Source organism: Camellia sinensis, chromosome 14, assembly GCF_055761805.1.
Source record: "Camellia sinensis isolate YWXY chromosome 14, ASM5576180v1, whole genome shotgun sequence".
NCBI classification, from domain to species: domain Eukaryota; kingdom Viridiplantae; phylum Streptophyta; class Magnoliopsida; order Ericales; family Theaceae; genus Camellia; species Camellia sinensis.
In genome coordinates, this window is record NC_138974.1 from 130599424 (window position 1) to 130617573 (window position 18150).

Genomic DNA, 18150 nt, shown 5'->3' on the forward strand with positions numbered 1-18150 from the left:
GCAGAGGAGCATACTAAGCGCAGAAGTACAATTGCAGACGTGCAACAGTGCAAGGGTACGCTAGAGTGTCGTACAGAGGCGCGAGAAGAGTGTGCAGCAGCGGGTTGTTGACAGTTCACAGGAACTTCCAGACAGAGAAATTGAGACAGGTAAAACGCAAGAGTGCGTGCCAAGGAGTGGCAAGTCTTATTTCTCTATGGTGGTTTCTTTAGTTCCATGGCAGCAGATGATAGAGTTGATGCAGATCTCTCAAGCAAGCTTGACGCAGGGAGACCAGAAGCCATGGGTGCGAGCACTATGCACGGAGTTGCATAGTGGTAACTTGTACAGACCGGTGGAAGTTGTCTTGACAGAAGGGCTAACTGTCAAACATCAGTACGGACAAGTGAGACAGAACCGAACATCAGGGATTGCAGCACAGACAACAAGCGTATGTGGAAACGCCAGGAGGTTGTTCAGAAGTGCAGAAGGGCAAAGGCTGGTTGTTCAGAAATAAGCTCCGAGCAAGGAAACTTGAGGATGTTGATGTGTCAAACTCTGAAGTTTTCTAGTTGCTCCAGTGTTCATCATGCAAGGAGTTGCATGATAGTCAAGGGCATCCAAGCAGGAGGTGCAGGACATCCAATCAGGGGGTGTCAGATATCTTGGTTGCGCAAGTTCAAGCATAGCAGGTATAAACATCCGAGACAGGAAGCATGGAAGAGATCTGTGGGAGATAGGAGCAGTGGCTCTCTCCAAATCAGAGAGTGGTGTGAGTTGAGTTGAGGATGTCGGATTCCCTCCTCCTCTTGTATCTCTGGTGTTTTATCTCTAGCTTCAGGGGATGCAACGTCTCAGTGAAGAGATGCAGACTATGTTGAATTTGGGCGTGACAAGATTAGCAGCAGTGTGTGCAGTGGATCACCTCACATGGGTTGAGGGGGTGATTTGTTGAATTCACCCATGTGTGAAAGGGGTGATCATCCAAGTCAAGTTTGGTTGGCAACAATGGGAAGGCAACCAACCAAAGTCCACCTTGGTGGCCACCAACCATGTCAAGGGTCAAGAATGGAGGCTACCCAAAGGCACTCCCACCTACTCCAATGTGTATAAAGGGAGGGTGAGAGGAGAGGCCAAATAGAGGGTGTGTGTGAGGAAGAAAACCGTGAACCAAAGAGTGCGAGAGATGTGAGGCGGAGAGACCGTCTCCCTCGGTGTGAGCGAGGGAGACGGGTGAGTGGCTGAGTGAGGAGAGTGTGAGCTCCTCCTCTATTGTAATCTTTCTGTAATCTCCTCATTGGTATAGTGATAACCGGTTACTCTCCCGTGGACGTAGGCATTGGGCCGAACCACGTAAAATATTGTGTCTCCTTGTGTGTGGGTGTGTTTTTCTGCTTGTTTTGATTTCTATAAGGTCTTGGGCGGGATCCTAGATCCCAACACCAGCTTCCCTCAATGCAGCCACCTCAGGATCAATTTTCTTTTCCACATTCCATAGAAGAATCCTGGGACGGCGCTTTAACATTTTGATGACATTTTCGTCAAGTAAAAGCACACTCTTAATGAAATTGTAACAAGGGATGAGCTGGTTTTGTAAGCTTCTAGCCAATAAAGATTGGCAGTGACTTGCACAGATGAGTCTTGGAAGGTCGGTACTTGACAAGCCAATAGAACCAAAGAAGTTGAGTTTGGGCAAGATGGTTTTTTGTGTGTCGGAAGAGAGGATTCGTGGGCGTACATTGACAATTTTGGAGATCTGGGTATTGGTGAATCCATAGTTTCTGAGGAGGGTTTTGACTAGCTCTGTTTTGTCTGGTGATTTCATAGATGAACCCAGAGGAGAAGGATTGTGCAAGGGACTACTGTGAACGATTTTTTGATGCGGAGTTGAGTGTACCATGAATCATTGACAAATCTATAGATTGGGGGGTAGATTTTAGAGAAGAAGAAAGAGAGCATTGTTCAAGAACAATTGAATTAAAGTGTGAAGAAGCTAAGCTCTCACGCTGCATCAAACAACCATGGAAATTGGAGTATGGAGTTGGAGAAAATTGAAATTTTCAGAAAATTGAAATATTTTATTTTTTGTATTTTTTTATTTTCACTGAATTTTTTTAATATTCTAAATAAATTTTTTAATTTTTAAATACACTTGATTAACAATAGGGTCTAGCTTATCTCATGTTTGAGATCAAGACTAGACCGTCTAGTTCGGCCCATGGGCCCATTTTGGGTCCGATTTTAATAATCTAAACCGTTCAATATGTAGCATTCGTTGAGTACTATATCGTTGTAAATAATCACGTTGATCGGATATCGATAGCTATTTGATCGTATCAGATTTGTATAAAAAAATTGACAGTGAAAAAATAAACAGTTGAGAGAAATTTGATCCGATCAAATAGCTATCGATATCCGTTCAACGTGATTTTTTATAAGGATACATTACTCAATAAGTTCTACACATTGAACGGTTATATTATCAAAACGAGACCCAAAAATGAACCCATGAGTAAGACTAGACGGTCTAATCTTGATCTTAAACATGAGACAAGCTAGACCCTTAACAATAAATTAATAGTGTAAGAACGAACATGGATCAAATTGATAATTGAGGAACAAAATACACAAAATCATGAACATTTATTTTTAGAATAAATAGTGAAATTAATCCTTTTATAAAATTATAAAATGCCAAATGTAATTCAATTTTTTTTTTTTTTTGAAGTGAAACTTTGTTTTAGGTGGGAAAAAATCATAAATTGTAAGGGTGATTATTTAGTTCTTCCGGAGTAAGAATACGTGGTGCTCCATAAAATTTTGATTGGTGAAGAGGGGTAGGGGCTCACAATTTATGTTAGAGATGGGAAACAATATAGGGGTTAAGTAATTGGTTATTGACTTGGAACATGACCACGTGATGCTCTGAGAATATTGTATAAACTATCTATATCTATACTATATATTAAGCAAAATGGAATTTTTAACCCCAAGCCTTGTAGGAGCTCCAATCTCCCAATCTAAATTTTTTGATTTTTTGATTTAAAAAAATAAAAAAATCAGTATTTATTAACTTCTCCCAACCCCCAAATCTTACCCTCATAATAACACTTTAATGCATTAAGAACAAGCATAAAAAAAATTCTTTGAAATCCAACACAGGAATTCCTTGAAAAGTCCCAACACATATGATTATTATCCCTCATAATAACACTTTAATGCATTAAGAACAAGCATAAAAAAAATTTCTTGAAAAATCCAACACATATGATTATTTTCAAAATATTAAACTTTAATATAATATAATAATAAAAAAAGACATTTAATTCCTTGAAAAATCTAACACATATGATTATTATCAAAATAATAAACTTTAATATACTATAAAAAAGGAAAAAGAGAAAACATTTAAAAAAAAATATTTAAAAATCGCAATTCACATATATATAGATAATTGTAAACACGATCCGTGCATAGCACGGGTGATATGCTAGTATTATATAACGAAAATGGTATTTTTAGTGAGGAGCCTTGTGAGAGTTTCAATAACTCATACTAATTTTCTTGATTTTCTTAATTTTAAATAATTAAGAAAATCTCTATTGGCTAGTTTTTATTTGATAATCCCACATCGAAAAAAGAAGAAAAAAAAACAAGTTGCTTTACTCATATAAAGAGAATCTTATACTCTCATCCCATTTAGTTAGAAGCAGTTTCAATATCTCGTACTAATTTTCTTGATTTTCTTAATTTTAAACAATTAAAAAAATCTCCATTGACTAACTTTTATTTGATAATCTCATATCGAGAAAAGAAAAAAAAAGGAGTTATTTTACTTATATAAAGTGAATTTTATACTTCCATCTCATTTAATATTGTAGTGTTCTGCATGTTTCAATTCAATATAGTTTAAATTTTAAAAATTTTAATTAATTAATTATGACTTAACCGATTAGGCTAAATCATTTTTGATTTGATTGATTTATTGATTTAATCGCGATTTTAGCGATTTTATCAAAATATATTGATTAGATTTGTTTGATTCGAAATAAATAAAAGATTGATCTGATTAAAGATTGAGATTGTTTGATTAGAAATAAATTTTCTGTCCAAATAATTGTTAACTTTTATTTTATAATCCTACATCAGAAAAAGAAAAAAAAACATAAGTTGTTTCACTTATAAAGGTGAATATTAATAGAGTAGTATTATGTATACTTCAAACAATTTAAATTTGACAATTACACTACATTTAAAAGTTTTAATTAATTAATTTTTATATAAGTTGGTTGGTCATTTGACCTAATCGATTAGGCTGAACCATTTTGGATTTGACCAATTCGCCAGTTTAATCGCGATTTCTTATATTGATTCTATTAATTTTAGACAATTAAAAAAATTTCTATTGGTTAACTTCTATTTAACCATATAAAAATAAAACTCTAATTAGTTTATGATTTATTTTATAATCCCATATTGAGAGGGAAAAAAAAAGTTTGTTTCACTATCTATCTATATATTATATAAAAAAAAATGGAGTTTTTAGGGAGAAGGCTTCTAGGAGCTTCAAACCCTTTATTTTAAAATTATTAAATTTTCTTAATTTTAAACAATTAAGAAAATTTCTGTTGGCTAGTTTTCATTTACCTTTTATTTTACAATCTCACATCAGGAAAAAAGAAAAAGTGAATTGTTTCACTTACATAAAGTGAATCTTATGCTCTCATTTATTTAAGTAAAATGAGATTTTTAGTGAGAAACTCTATGATCAATATCTCATACTAATTTTTTGATTTTCTTAATTTTAAACAATTTTAAAAATTCCTATTCGCTAGCTTCCATTTAACTTTTATTTTACAATCCCACACAGTTTTGATTTTAAAAATAATTTTATATGAGATTTTGAAACTCTCATAATATTTAACTTTAAAATAATTGCAATCTCACATCGAGAAAAGAAAGAAAAAAAAAAGTTGTTTCACTTATATAAGGTGCTACAATCCCACATCAGGAACAGAAAGAAAATAGTTAATTATTTCACTTATATAAAATAAATCTTATAAAGAGAGTTTTAAGGGAGAAGCATTTTAGAAATTCCAAACCTTCATTCTAAAATTATTGAATTTTCTTAATTTTAAATAATTAAAAAAATTCTTATTGGCTAGATTCCATTTACCTTTTATTTTGCAATTCCAAATTAGGAAAAAAGAAAAAGAAAAATGTGAATTGTTTCGTTTACATAAAGTGAATCTTATACTCCAATTTATATAAATTATTGAAATTTCTTAATTTTAAATAATTAAGAAAATCTTTATTGGTTAGTTTCCATTTAATTTTTATTTTACAATCCCATATCGGCAAAAAAAGAAAAATGTGAATTATTTTACTTATATAAAGTGAATATTATGCTCCCAATTATATAAACAAAAGAAGATTTTTGGTGAGGATCCCTATAATCAATACTTTTTTTTTTTTGGTTTGATTTTCTTAATTTTAAACAATTAAGAAAATCTTCATTAGTTAGTTTCCATTTAACTTTTATTTTACAATCTCACATAGATGTTTTGATTTTAAAAATAATTTTGTATAAGATTTTGAAATTCTTATAATATTGAACTTTAAAATAATTACAATTTCACATCAAGAAAAGAAATAAAAACATGAGTTGTTTCACTTATGTAAAGTGAATTTTATACTCTCATTTAATATTATAGTATTGTGAATGTTTCACTTCAAGATGGTTTAAATTTTAAAATAAAATTTAAAGGTTTTAATTAATTAATTTTGTTTTATCAAAATATATTGTTTAGATTTGTTTGATTTGAAATAAATTAAGATTGACCTTATTAAAAATTGAACGACTGAGATTGCTTGATTAAAAATGAACTTTCCGTCCAAACAACCATTAACTTTTATTTTACAATCCCACATCAGGAAAATGAGAAAAAAAAAAAAGAGTTGTTTCACTATATAAACCTTAGGCTCCCATTTAATATTGTAATGTTGTGTATATTTCAATTCAAGACAGTTTAAATTTTAAAATTAAAATAAAATTTAAAAATTTTAATTAATTAATTTTTGTATAAACTGGTTGGTCATTTGACCTACCCGATAGAGTGAACCGTTTTCGATTTGATTGATTCCCTAGTTTAACTGCAATTTTAGCGGTTTTATCAAAATATATTAGTTAAATTTGTTTGATTCGAAATAAATTAAAGATTGACCTAATTAAAGATTAAACGGCTAAGATTGTTTGGTTCGAAATAAATTTCCTGCCCAAACAATTGTTAACTTTTAAACAATTAAAAATATCTCCATTGATTAGCTTCTATTAAACTTTTATTTTATAATTTCACATCAAGAAAAGAAGGAAAAAATGAATTGTTCTACTTACATAAAGTGTATCTTATGCCCTCATTTATATAAATAAAAGGAGATTTTTAATGAGAAACCTTAAAATCAATATCTCATATTAATTTTTTTGATTTTCTTAATTTTAAATAATTAAGAAAATTCTGATTGACTAATTTTTATTTTATAAAATATAAAAAAATTTAATATAATTATTATATTTTTATTAAATAATATATTATTTTATTTCGTACCTAGCACGAGTGATAGACTAATTTTTCAAATGGTAAAGTGTAGTTTTAAACGAAGTATTTTCATAAAGATCTGATTGAGACCCCTATTTCACCTCACCCCCACAACCTCCACACACACGTGAAAGTTGACCATTGGTGAAGAACAAAAATAAAATAAAATAAAAAATTGACCAATCAGCACCCACTGAGGATGCTCGGGATCTCCCCCGGTGGGGGTCAAAGCTTTTTCCATTTTCATATTGATGACGTGCACCCACACACAATCTTCTACAAAAACGATAGGAAAATACTAGAGGTCCCAAATTTTCTACCAAATAAATGACCACATGTCTAACATGAGTGTGGGGCCCACAAAATTGCGGACCCCATAATTATGTGAGACATTTGGTCATTTGTTTGGTAGAAAATTTAGTGTCCCTAACATTACTCAAAACAATATCGTGCAGAGTTTCATCAAAACAAAATCCAATTTGGGAAGTGATTAACTTTTTAACTATTTTAATCTAAGATTAAAAAGTCTCAATTGACATAAGTTTTCTAATTTTTTATGAAAATTAAATTTATTTATTTATTTATTCATATTAAAATAGCACCATACCCAAACCAACCGAAGATGCCAAACGAAGGCAAAAATCAACAAATCTGAAAGCTAGGGTTGATGGTGCAGCCTACGTCGCCTCCTCCACCGTTCGCCGCCGTAGAAGCCTCCTCCTCCACCGTTCGCCGGCGTAGCCACAGCCTGAACTGCTCATAGCGACTTCTCTCACTTCTCCATCTCGAGACTCCAATTTTCATGATATTTGATGCAGGGTGAGAGCTTCTTTACATTTTGATTCAATTTTTCCTGAACAATGCTCTCTTTCTACTTCTCTAAAAATCTACGCCCAATCCATGGTTTTGTTAGTGGCTCATGGAACATTCATCTCCTCATTGCTCCGAATACACCACCCGTCAAAAAATTCTTCTCATCAAAGAGTTTTGTGTTAGAAGATTCAAACAATCGTTCCATTGATACTTTATCATCTAAGAAAGTACAAAACACAGAGCTAGTCAAAACCCTCTTGAGGAATTATGGATTCACCAATACCCAAATCTCCAAACTTGTTGATATGGACCCAAATATCCTTTTCTGCAATCCCCAGAAAACCATCTTGCCTAAACTTGAGTTCTTTCGTTCTATAGGCTTGTCAAGCAATGACATTCCAAGAGTTATCTGTGCTAGCTACTGCCAAGCTTTATTGTCCCGAAGCTTAGAAAACCAGCTAATCCCTTGTTATAATTTCCTCAAGAGTGTGCTTTTTCTCGATCAAAATGTCATTAAAATGTTGAAGCATAGTCCTAGGGTTCTTCTATTCAATGTGGAAAAGATACTTGCCCCTAATATAGCAACATTGAGAGAAGCTGGGGTGCCTCAATCCGTAATCTCGTTCACGATGTATCGTTCTCCGAGCACACTGTTTCATGAGAGTCACAAGTTCAAAGAAGGTGTGAATAAGGCAATTGAAATGGGATTCAACCCTCAGAGATCGATATTCGCTCACGCAGTCCAAGTGCTTTGTGATATGCGTGAGTCAACTTTCGAACGTAAAAAGGAGGTTTATGGGAGATGGGGTTTGTCTAATGATGAGATTCTGTTGGCATTCAGATCACATCCGATGTGTATGAATTTATCGGAGGAGAAAATTATGGAAACAATGGATTTTCTTGTGAAAAGGATGGGTTGGCAAGCCGCGGTTGTTGCTCGATGTCCAGTAGTCCTCTTCTTCAATCTGGAGAGGAGGATCATCCCACGGTGCACAGTTGTTAAAATTCTGCTGACAAAAGAGTTGGTGAAGAAAGATCTGCGCTTGACTACTTTTCTAATACCCAAAGAGGAAGTGTTCCTGGACAGGTTTGTGAACAAATATCAGGATGATGTTCCTGGTCTGAAGAATATTTATTTAAGGAAAATGGGTCTTGTGGAACCAAGATTAGGATCTAAGATATGAAAAGAGTGGATCAGTCTTCACATTTATATGAGCTTTAGTTTTCGTTCGACGGCTGTAACCTTACCTCCACACACTAGTTCAATTGGAATTGTTCTGGAGACACAGATATTATGGCTTCTGCTAGGATTGTTTTGAGTGCTTTCATATGCATTTCCTTGATGTTTCAGATAAAAAATGGAACATGTTCTTTTGATAAGTAACGTAGCATGCATTAAATTCATTAACATATGTTCAAAGATGTTACCGAAGTTAGCAGGTAAAAACACATCTTCAAGTCAATATCTGTCTCCCATTCTCGTATGTGTGTCTTCTTTGAAAAATCTATCATTTCTAGTAGTCAATGAAACTAAATTTGGCAGTGAGGTTTGTGCTTGTGCACAGCAAAGCAATAATTGTTGGTTGGAGTGAATATGCCTAGATTTTCTATATGACTGGTGTTTTCCTTCTAAATAACTTGAAGAGAATATTTTCTTATTTACATGTAATTTGCCCCCTTAAGCTACCATTGCTACATCCCATATGGCACATTTTATCCTCTGACATTAGGTTTAACCTGTTCAAAAATTGATTTTCAATAACTACATTTGCGAACCTGTTACTGATTTCCCATTGCTGGTTATACCAACTCTGGAAAATGCTTTTTCTGTAACCCAACTTTTTCTATTATTTTTAGTTTGCTTTGACATAAGTTCTGTTTCAGATCCTTGCTCTCTTGAAACTGTGCTTGGAGAAACAAGCCCTTCATTGCCATAGTTTCCTTGAGAATTGTTACAATAATTCAAAATCCATTTCTGCAAGAAAGTGTTTCTTTTTCTTTTGTTTTTTTCAACTCATGATATAAGAATGTCTTTTTGCTGCCTTTGTTCTTATTCCTCTCCTTTGTCATGAATATTTAGCATGAAATAAATAGATGTTGAGATGTCTCTTTCTAATTTTGGAATGGCAATTTGCTGCCCCCCCCCCCCCCCCCCCCCCCCCAAAGTTTGTGTGGGTTTTCCCTGCCAGCCCCCATAAGAAAACAGGGGACTACAAACCGGATTGTTTCTTGTTCTTTCTTCTTTTGTTTACTTGTGTGTGCGTGTGATAAAACTAACAGGAATTTATTTGTAGCTACTTATTGAAGGAGAGAGAGGAGATTTTTTTTTTTTGGGGAAATCAGACAGTCTTAACAGCTTTTGAGTAATGCGAGTTGCAACTGGACCTTCCAGTCCAAAAATTATCATGAAGGTCAATGATCATTGACATTTAGCTATGCTTATATTTGGATCGGTAATATTATACACATTAGTAAGGTAAATTTTATAATTTTTTAACTGTTCCATATTTCAAAGTTTCAAATTTGTTTTGTAAGATTTATTACTAGTTTGTATAATATTTTCCAATTTGGAAAGTGAGGGGAGAAAATAAAAAGTAAATTAGGCTCTGTTTGTTTGAGTTTTGAAACTTTAATTTCAGTATAATGTTTTCACGTAGTGTTTGTTTGCAGTTTTCAAAAATTAATTTCACTCTCACTTTTAAAAACTCGGTCGAAGGTGGGAAAATTTAGACTAATCGGTCGTCCCACCAGTCGTCCAGCCAGTTGACCGAAACAGTGTAAATTATTATTTTTTAATTTATTTATGCAATTGACACATTAATTATTATATATTCAACAAAAAAATATTTTTTGAATTTTTTAAATTTTTTTGAGTTTTAACAGAATTTTGAGTTGTGTGTTTGGTTATGAGTTGTAAGTTTTTGTATCAAATATCATATGTCACATTAAAAAAATTTCACTCAATTTAAAACTTTTTTCAAAACTCATTCACCGAACAAATTTTTTCCACTCAAATCATAATTTTAAAGCTTACAAACTCAAAATACAATTCCTATTCTCAAATCATATTTAGGCCAAGTTTGGCATATTGCCAAAAAACCAAAAAGTCGAAAAGTTATTCAAAAAGTTAAAAAGTTAACACTATTCACCAAAAGTCAACAATTACGGCTGCACAACTCTCAATCCTAATTTTTTCTTACAAATCAATTTTTATAATTTTTATTACACATTTTTTCATAAAAAGTCAAAAAGTTAACCCAAACATCCATATTTTCTTTCTCAAATTTTTAGTCCAAAAAGACAAAAAGTACACTTATTTAAGACACCCCAAACAACTCCTAGAAAACTCTACCAAAAGTTACCTTAAATTTTTTACAAATATTCATTTTTTACAAGTAATTAAACAAAAAATATATATATATATATATATATATATAAATATATATTCATTTCTTTACAATTTTTTTTCTAACCCAATAAAAAAGGAAATAATATCCACATCAGGGTTTCATTTCCTTTCGGGTCGGGTAAATCAACGCTATGGTCCAACGCAGATGGAGCCAGTAACGCATTGACAGAGGAAAGTTGGAGAGAGAGAGAGAGAGAGATGGCGAATCGACCGGGTGAATCTCGATAGAGCGAGCGAAGGAGAAGCTGCCAAGATTTTGCCCCTCAAACTGGTTGAGTTCTTGCTTCGCTAGCTCTAGCCTCAGCTGATTTTATCTATCACTGACTTTTGGGAGCAATGTTTGGTTTTCTTTGTCAACAAAGCTGACTCAGATATGTTGCAATTTCAGGCACTGCCCATCTGAGTTTTCTTGAAAACCTAAGTATAATACAACCCATCAAATTGTTCTCGTCAAAGGCAAGAACAACAAAAAATGAAATCGAACAAGAAGAAGAGTTTTTTACGGTGTCTTACCGCATAAACTTACGTGGTTTGAGGAGAGGCATGATTGGTCTTAAAGGAGATATCTTTTCTGCAGAGGATGCTGACAGTGCCGAGTCTGAAGGTACTACAAGAAAAAAGGAAAGTGCCTTCTACATATGGACCAGTCGTGATTTTTATGAGAGAAGTGGGGTTTATCTATTGTAGGAGAGGGTTCAAGAAAGGAGTTGGAAAATTCGAAGATCTTCGAAGATCCTTGAAGAACAACTTCGAATTCTCTAAAATATGATGAGAGGCTTAGATTCTTCAATAACCTCAACTTAGGAACACAACAACAAAGGAGATGATGGAGATAAGAGATTGGGTGAACAAGAAGGCAAAATGGCTAGAGAGAGAATAATGGCAAGGCTCTCCCAGGGATCTCCCACTTTCACTCTCAAGGTTGATAATGGAGAAAGGAAATTAGTTCTTTCCCAAGAGTTAAAAATCTCCAAAATCCATCCCTTGTAAAGCTATGGGTGGGTGCTATTTATAGGCACCTCATGATGTAGGATGGAGCCCACGTGCAAGGCACATGGGAGATATTCTCTCTAACCACCTTGTCCGAGGAGGTGACCTCTCCGAGGAGGTGACTTCTCCGAGGATGAGAAAACCCCGAAGAGGAGATCAATCCCTCGGCGAACCCTTCTTCTTAGCCACACCTAACCAATGATCCCCAATCATCCCAAAGGGTCAGGGGTAGTCCCAGAGGACGTCCTGCCGCAAAATATTGCCGAGTCTCATGGACCCCCCGGGGTCGTGCCACCTCGACCCGGGTATAGGCTAGTTTAACCGAAGAGTGAATTTATCTCCACTCACCATCCTCGGGATCGGGTCCTTTGTTCGAACTCCATTACGCCCATGGTTCTGGTGCGTAGATCCCGGAAAGCTCCGAGCCCGCAAGTGTTCTGGGACTCATTAACGGAGCGACTTCTAGATTGCGTCTGAATCCGTTCGAAGCCAAGTACTTCAGATCTCTAGATTCGTGGATCCGAATCCTTTCGAGTCCGAGTGCCTCGGATCTCTAGGCTTGCTTAATACCCTTTCGAGTCCGGGCCCGAGTAAGTCTCTAGGTTCGTGGATCCGAACCCTTTCGAGGCTTAGAGCCATTCAGCCCGTTTGACGGCGATAAATCCAAGCCCACCAATCTTGGACTTGCGATAAATTCGGGCCCACTAATCTTGGGCTATTGGGCCTAAATAATTTAGTGGGCTTAAATTAGCTCCTCTTACATTTGCCCCTTGCGTGTGCGAGAAATTGTAATTTTCTCGGACATGCATACTGTCATTTCTTCGACCCTGCTTCGCATCACGTTTCCCAAAAAAAAAAAAAAAAAACATGTTGTCACGACAGAGCCTATGGATAAAGTTGATGACGCACTTCAATTTACAAAAAAAAATGACAAGCAAAAATTTAATTTTTTTGTACTTTTTTTTTTTATTATTATTATTATTATTTTTTTTTTACAGAACATCTCAATATATATATATATATATATATATTTCATTCCAAGCAAATAAAGCACACCGACCATCATTTTTTATTTTAGAAGGATAAGGCCCATTATTTATTTTTATAGGACCATAAATTTTTGACCTAGTCTCTTTTTATCAAACCCTATACTCAGCCGCCCCTCTCTCTAAAACAGAGACCAACCCAGGCTTTTTGTTCTTCAACAAATCTGAGGCTAACGCCATTTGCATGCTGGTCGGCGCAGCTCCAAGCAACACCATCGAAGACCCACGCCACTGCCACGGTTGGCCAGTACTGGAACCAGCTCGCCATGGTAGCTGCTTGCTCATGCTGCTAACGTCCTGCAACCTCGCCACTACCTTCAGCCATGATTTGATCAACGCTGACCACCGTTAACAGCCACAGCTTCGGCTAACACTGGTTCACGTCAACGTCTGCTGCAACTCCCGGTGACGGCGTCGTCCTTATCACCGACCCGACCTACCGCTGGCCCTCTCTTTGCCTCTTTGCTTCCGGCCCCGATTGTCCGACGCTGACCACGCATGTTGCCCGTTCAACGCGACATGCGTTGTCTTGCCCAGCGCTATTTAGCTCATCACCGGTCCTCCCTCTCAGCTTATCAACACTTTTCAGAGTTCCGAACCCCCAGATCTTGGCCTTGATTTCACACCCACTGAAATTCATCGCCCTTGGTTCCAGCCGTGATTAATCAACACCAACCACACCGCCGACTCAGCGCGGTGCCGGTTTGCCCAGTTGCCCAATGCCCGCGCTGTCATTCTCGGTTTGTGAGCAAATGTTGCTGAAACCCCATTCTTGAATATTTTTTTTTTGATTTTTCTGATACATAAATATGTATATATGTATTTTTTTTTTGTTGCTCATGAACCTGGGCTTGCAAAGAATAAATTTGGGATTTGTGTTCTTGACTTCTAAATAGCTAGTGCTTGGTCATGGAGAGAAAAGAAATGCTCCGATATTGAATTTTGCTAATCTTTGTTTTATAGAGTAGCTGAATCACCGAGTTTGAACATAAATATCTGTTGATAATGCTTGATAAAATACATTTTGAATCCTCACTTGGGATCTGAACTATACTGCTGAGACTTGTTAAATCCGAGAATGATGAAATTTTACTGCTCACTTATGTGTTTGAACCACTGTTACCAAATCTTGAACTCATGTTGACAAATCTAACATAAATAGAATATTTGATGCTTGCATTGAAATATTGATGTCAAGGGTGGAGATGTGATAGGAATGATGTCACGCTTGATGCCTTGCGCCAAGACCGAACCAGCCTACCATCGGCCTCTCTTTGCTGAAACTCTTCCTCCGGCTTCGACGGTCCAATGCAAACCACACACGTTCGCCCTCTCAACGCAACGTGTGTGGTTGCTGACTCTTCTGTGGTACCAGCGTTGATTCCGGCTTCAACTTGTCTGACGCCGACCACGCACGTTCGCCCACTCAACGCAACGTGCGTGGTCTTGCCCAGCCTAGCTCAGTCCTGTTGATTACAGTCTATAAAACCTTTCTGATTTCAACTTGAATTCCAACATCGGCTTCGGACTTCACCCCTCTAACAGTCCCAAATTTGTGAGTATGAAATTCGGCTCCCTCTTCCTCTTGTTGAATATAAATTTTGTTATCGAATGATTGATTGTTGCAACCCCGAGAATATTAGATATCATGCTCGAACTCCTGATTGAGAACTCATCGTAGGACTTGTTGATATGATGAAATACCTCGTTGAATAATAAAGATGATATATTGTTGTTTGTTTAACTTGTGGATGCTTGAGAAATACATAGCTGATGCCAAAATTTTGTGTGACCGTTGTAGTTTTACGTCGGCTTGAGAGGAACTAGCCCGGAGAGACAAAAACTTGATTGTTGCATTTTCATGAACTTGCTCAGAGTAATAAAATTGTTGTAGCTTAAATAGATAATTATTATTTGTTGATGTTGCCCCATTCTGATAATGCCTGAATCATGATCTGAAATTAATATTGTTTGTCTCAGTTGTCGGCTTTGCTATTTCAGGCAAATGAATTCTTGATTGAAATCCACGACCTCGGGGCCCTTGGAACCCGAACTAATGAGAGCAAGGGCTGTTCCTCGGAAGTCTGAACAGAAGCAAGACTGTCCCTCGGGAGTCCGAAAGTAGCACACACCCTACTTTGGCAAGAAAGATTCCTCTGGAAGATAACCGAGTCTTCCAAGCTTGCACCAACAGAAATAAAGATTGTCTCCCAGAAGTCCGAGCAGAAGCAAGGCTGTCCCTCTGAAGTTCGAGCAGAAACAAGGCTCTCCCTCAGAAGTCCGAGTAGAAATAAGGCTGTCCCTCGGAAGTCCGAGTGGATGTGCACTTCTACTTTGGCAGCTAATGGAAGCAAAGGCTATCTCTCGGGAGTTCGAGTAAGAGTCCACTCTACTTTGAAAAGAAAGATCCTCGGAACTCGTATTGATGAAATCAAGGGCTGTTCTTCAGACCCGCACTAATGAGAGCAAGAGTTGTCCCTCGGAAGGCTCTCCCTCAGAAGTCCGAGTAGAAACAAGGCTGTCTCCCGGAAGTCCGAGTGGATGCGCACTTCTACTTCGGCAGCTAATGGAAGCAAAGGCTATTCTTCAAAGCTCGCACTGGCGGAAGCAAGATCTGTTCTTCGAAAGTCTGAGGCGGAGAACACACTCTACTTTAGCAAGACAGATCCTCGAAGCTCACGCTGATGGAAACAAGATCTGTTATTCGAAAGTCTGAGTGGGAGCACACGCTCTACTTCAGCAAGAAAGATCCTTGAGACTCGCACTGATAGAAGCGAGGGCTGCTCTTCGGAAGTCCGAGTGGGAACACACACTCTGCCTCAATAAGAAAGACCCTCAAAGCTTACATTGATGGAAGCAATAGCTGCTCTTCGGAGGTCCGAGTGGGAGTATACTTCTACTACGTCAAGAAAGGTCTCTTCAGGTTGGTAACCGAGTCTACCATTCCTTTTTCTTCTTTGAGGGGCAACAAAAAATTGAAAACTGTTTCAAGCAACATAACACAATGAAGATATACAATGTAGAGAAAATAACTTTTAATGGAGATACATAATATAGAGGAAATAAATTTCTTCATAACATAAGAAAGATAGAACTTCATGCACAATGCAGTAAATGCAAACTGTAAATGTCATAGGTAGACTTCTTTCACGGAATGTTGAAATTTGCCCCTAGAGTTGCAAGATCATTCGGAAAGCTTTCACCAGCTGCTCGGGTTGTGGCCATCATGCACCATCATAGCTATGTCTTTGGATCTTTCTGTACAGACTGATATCCACATCCCCGCAAGACTTTTCATGGATCTGTTGTAGTCGGAAACTTGCTTCTTGTTGGCCAACACACCAGGCTAGGAATCCGGTACCTCATCGGAAATAAAGTTCACCTTGAATAATTATGAATTGGGCAAGCTTGGCCATAGTCAATTTTCCAACTTTGCTTCTGAGTTGTTCGAGGACTTCTCCTCTCCAGTCCTCCGGAAGGCCTTTGTCTTCAGGTATTATCGAAGGCTCTATTCTCTTCTTGATAATAATTGTCGCCTCCTCCTCTGGGATATCAACTCTTGCCCCTAATGTTGAGAGGGCATCTGAAAACTTGTTGTCGGAGCGAGGCACATGCTCTATTTCGACCTTCTGAAATTTGTCAAGAAGCTTTTGGACTGCTGTTCGATATGTGGCCAAGGCAGGTTCCTTTAAGACGAATTGTCCTGAAACTTGCTTCACTATCAGCTTTGAGTCCCTCCGGATCCGAATCTGATGTGCTAAGAAGTAATGTCTGAGCTTTTGGGCGGTAAATACCCAAGCTAAGCAATGTCTCTCTATCGGAGTATATTGGACTTCTGCTCCTCGAATCTTCTGGCTGATGTAATACACCGGACGTTCTGCTCCATCTACATCTTGGACCAATAATGCCCCTATGGACTTGGGGGTTGAAGTTAAGTACAACATTAGAGGCACCCCGGGCTGCGGGGCTATCATGGTCTGAGGCGAGGTCAAGGCTGCCTTGATTCTCTCGAAGGCCTTTTGGTGCTCCTGGTTCCACTCGAACTTGACATCTCCTTTTAGTAAAGAGCCGAAAGGTGCAGAGATCTCTGCCAGTGCTGGGATAAACCTCCGAATATAAGACACCTTCCCGAGGAACTTCTTTAACTCCTTCTGAGAATGTGGGGGAGGCATTGCTTTGATAGACTTGACCTTGTCTTCATCTGTCTCGATACCATGCCTATGTACAAGAAACCCGAGGAACTTCCCGGCCGTCACCCCGAAAGCACATTTGAGAGGATTCATCCTCAATTCGAATTTCTGGCACCTCTTGAATACCTTCTCAAGGTCTCGGAGATGGTCATCTTCTTTCTTGGGTTTCACCACTAGATCATCGACATAATCTTCCACCTCATGATGGATCATGTCATGAAAGATTGCAGTCATAGCCCTTTGGTAAGTTGCACCGGCATTCTTGAGTCCGAAAGGCATGACTGTATAGAAGAAGTTTCCGAGAGGTGTTCTAAAAGCAGTCTTTTCTGCGTCCTCTTCAGCCATCTTAATCTGATTGTATCCACTGAATCCATCCATGAATGAGAACATCTGGTGTCCCGAGGTAGTATCCACGAGGGTGTCGATGTGAGGAAGAGGGAATTCATCCTTCGGGCAAGATTTGTTCATATCTCGAAAGTCTACACATACTCTGATTTGGCCATTCTTCTTCTTTACTGGCACGATGTTTGCTAACCACGTGGGGTACTGTATTGGCCGGATGAAACCAGCCTGTTGAAGTTTTTCAATCTCCTCCTTAATCTTCTCTTCGAGATCTGGATGATATTTTCGAGCAGCTTGCTTAATTGGCTTGGAGTTTGGGAACACATCAAGATAGTGGGAGACTAGGTCAGGATCTAGTCCGGGCATTTCCTTATATGACCAAGCAAACACATCTGAGTATCGGCTTATCAACTTTAACAACTGTTCCCGCTTCTCTGGGCTAAGGCTCGAACTTACGAATACCGGCCTCGGTGCATCTTGTCCATCACTCAGATCTATTTCAATAAGTTGTTCGGGCTGAGGCTTCGGCCCATCTTGCATACATTCTGGAGCCACTTCAAGCTTTATTACTATATCATTGTCAGGAGGCTCTTCTTTTGACTCGGAGTCGGTGACTGAAGAAACCGACTCCCCGCACCTTCATAAATAGTACACCATCTTGCCTCCTTCTCGAACTTTCATCACCTTCCGAGGAATAGGCGGACTTTCTGGTCTAGACATCGCCCGCTTACTTGATTCTGCCATCGACTCCTTGTCATCTTTGATATCCTCCCAACGAGGAATTT

General features: G+C 37.4%; 2 protein-coding genes across 2 annotated transcripts; one reads left to right on the top strand and one right to left on the bottom strand.

The window, feature by feature from the left end:
* Positions 1–1408: 1408 nt before the first annotated feature.
* LOC145807294 (transcription termination factor MTEF1, chloroplastic-like) lies at positions 1409–1879 on the bottom strand. The gene has a single exon (XM_082905262.1). The coding sequence runs from the start codon at positions 1877–1879 to the stop codon at positions 1409–1411; it is 471 nt and encodes a 156-aa protein (XP_082761388.1).
* A 5304-nt stretch (positions 1880–7183) lies between these two features.
* On the top strand, positions 7184–8768 carry LOC114321682 (transcription termination factor MTERF8, chloroplastic). Its single transcript, XM_028268889.2, has one exon. It carries the CDS (start codon positions 7436–7438, stop codon positions 8570–8572), a length of 1137 nt encoding a protein of 378 aa, XP_028124690.2. The 5' UTR covers positions 7184–7435; the 3' UTR covers positions 8573–8768.
* Positions 8769–18150: the final 9382 nt, after the last annotated feature.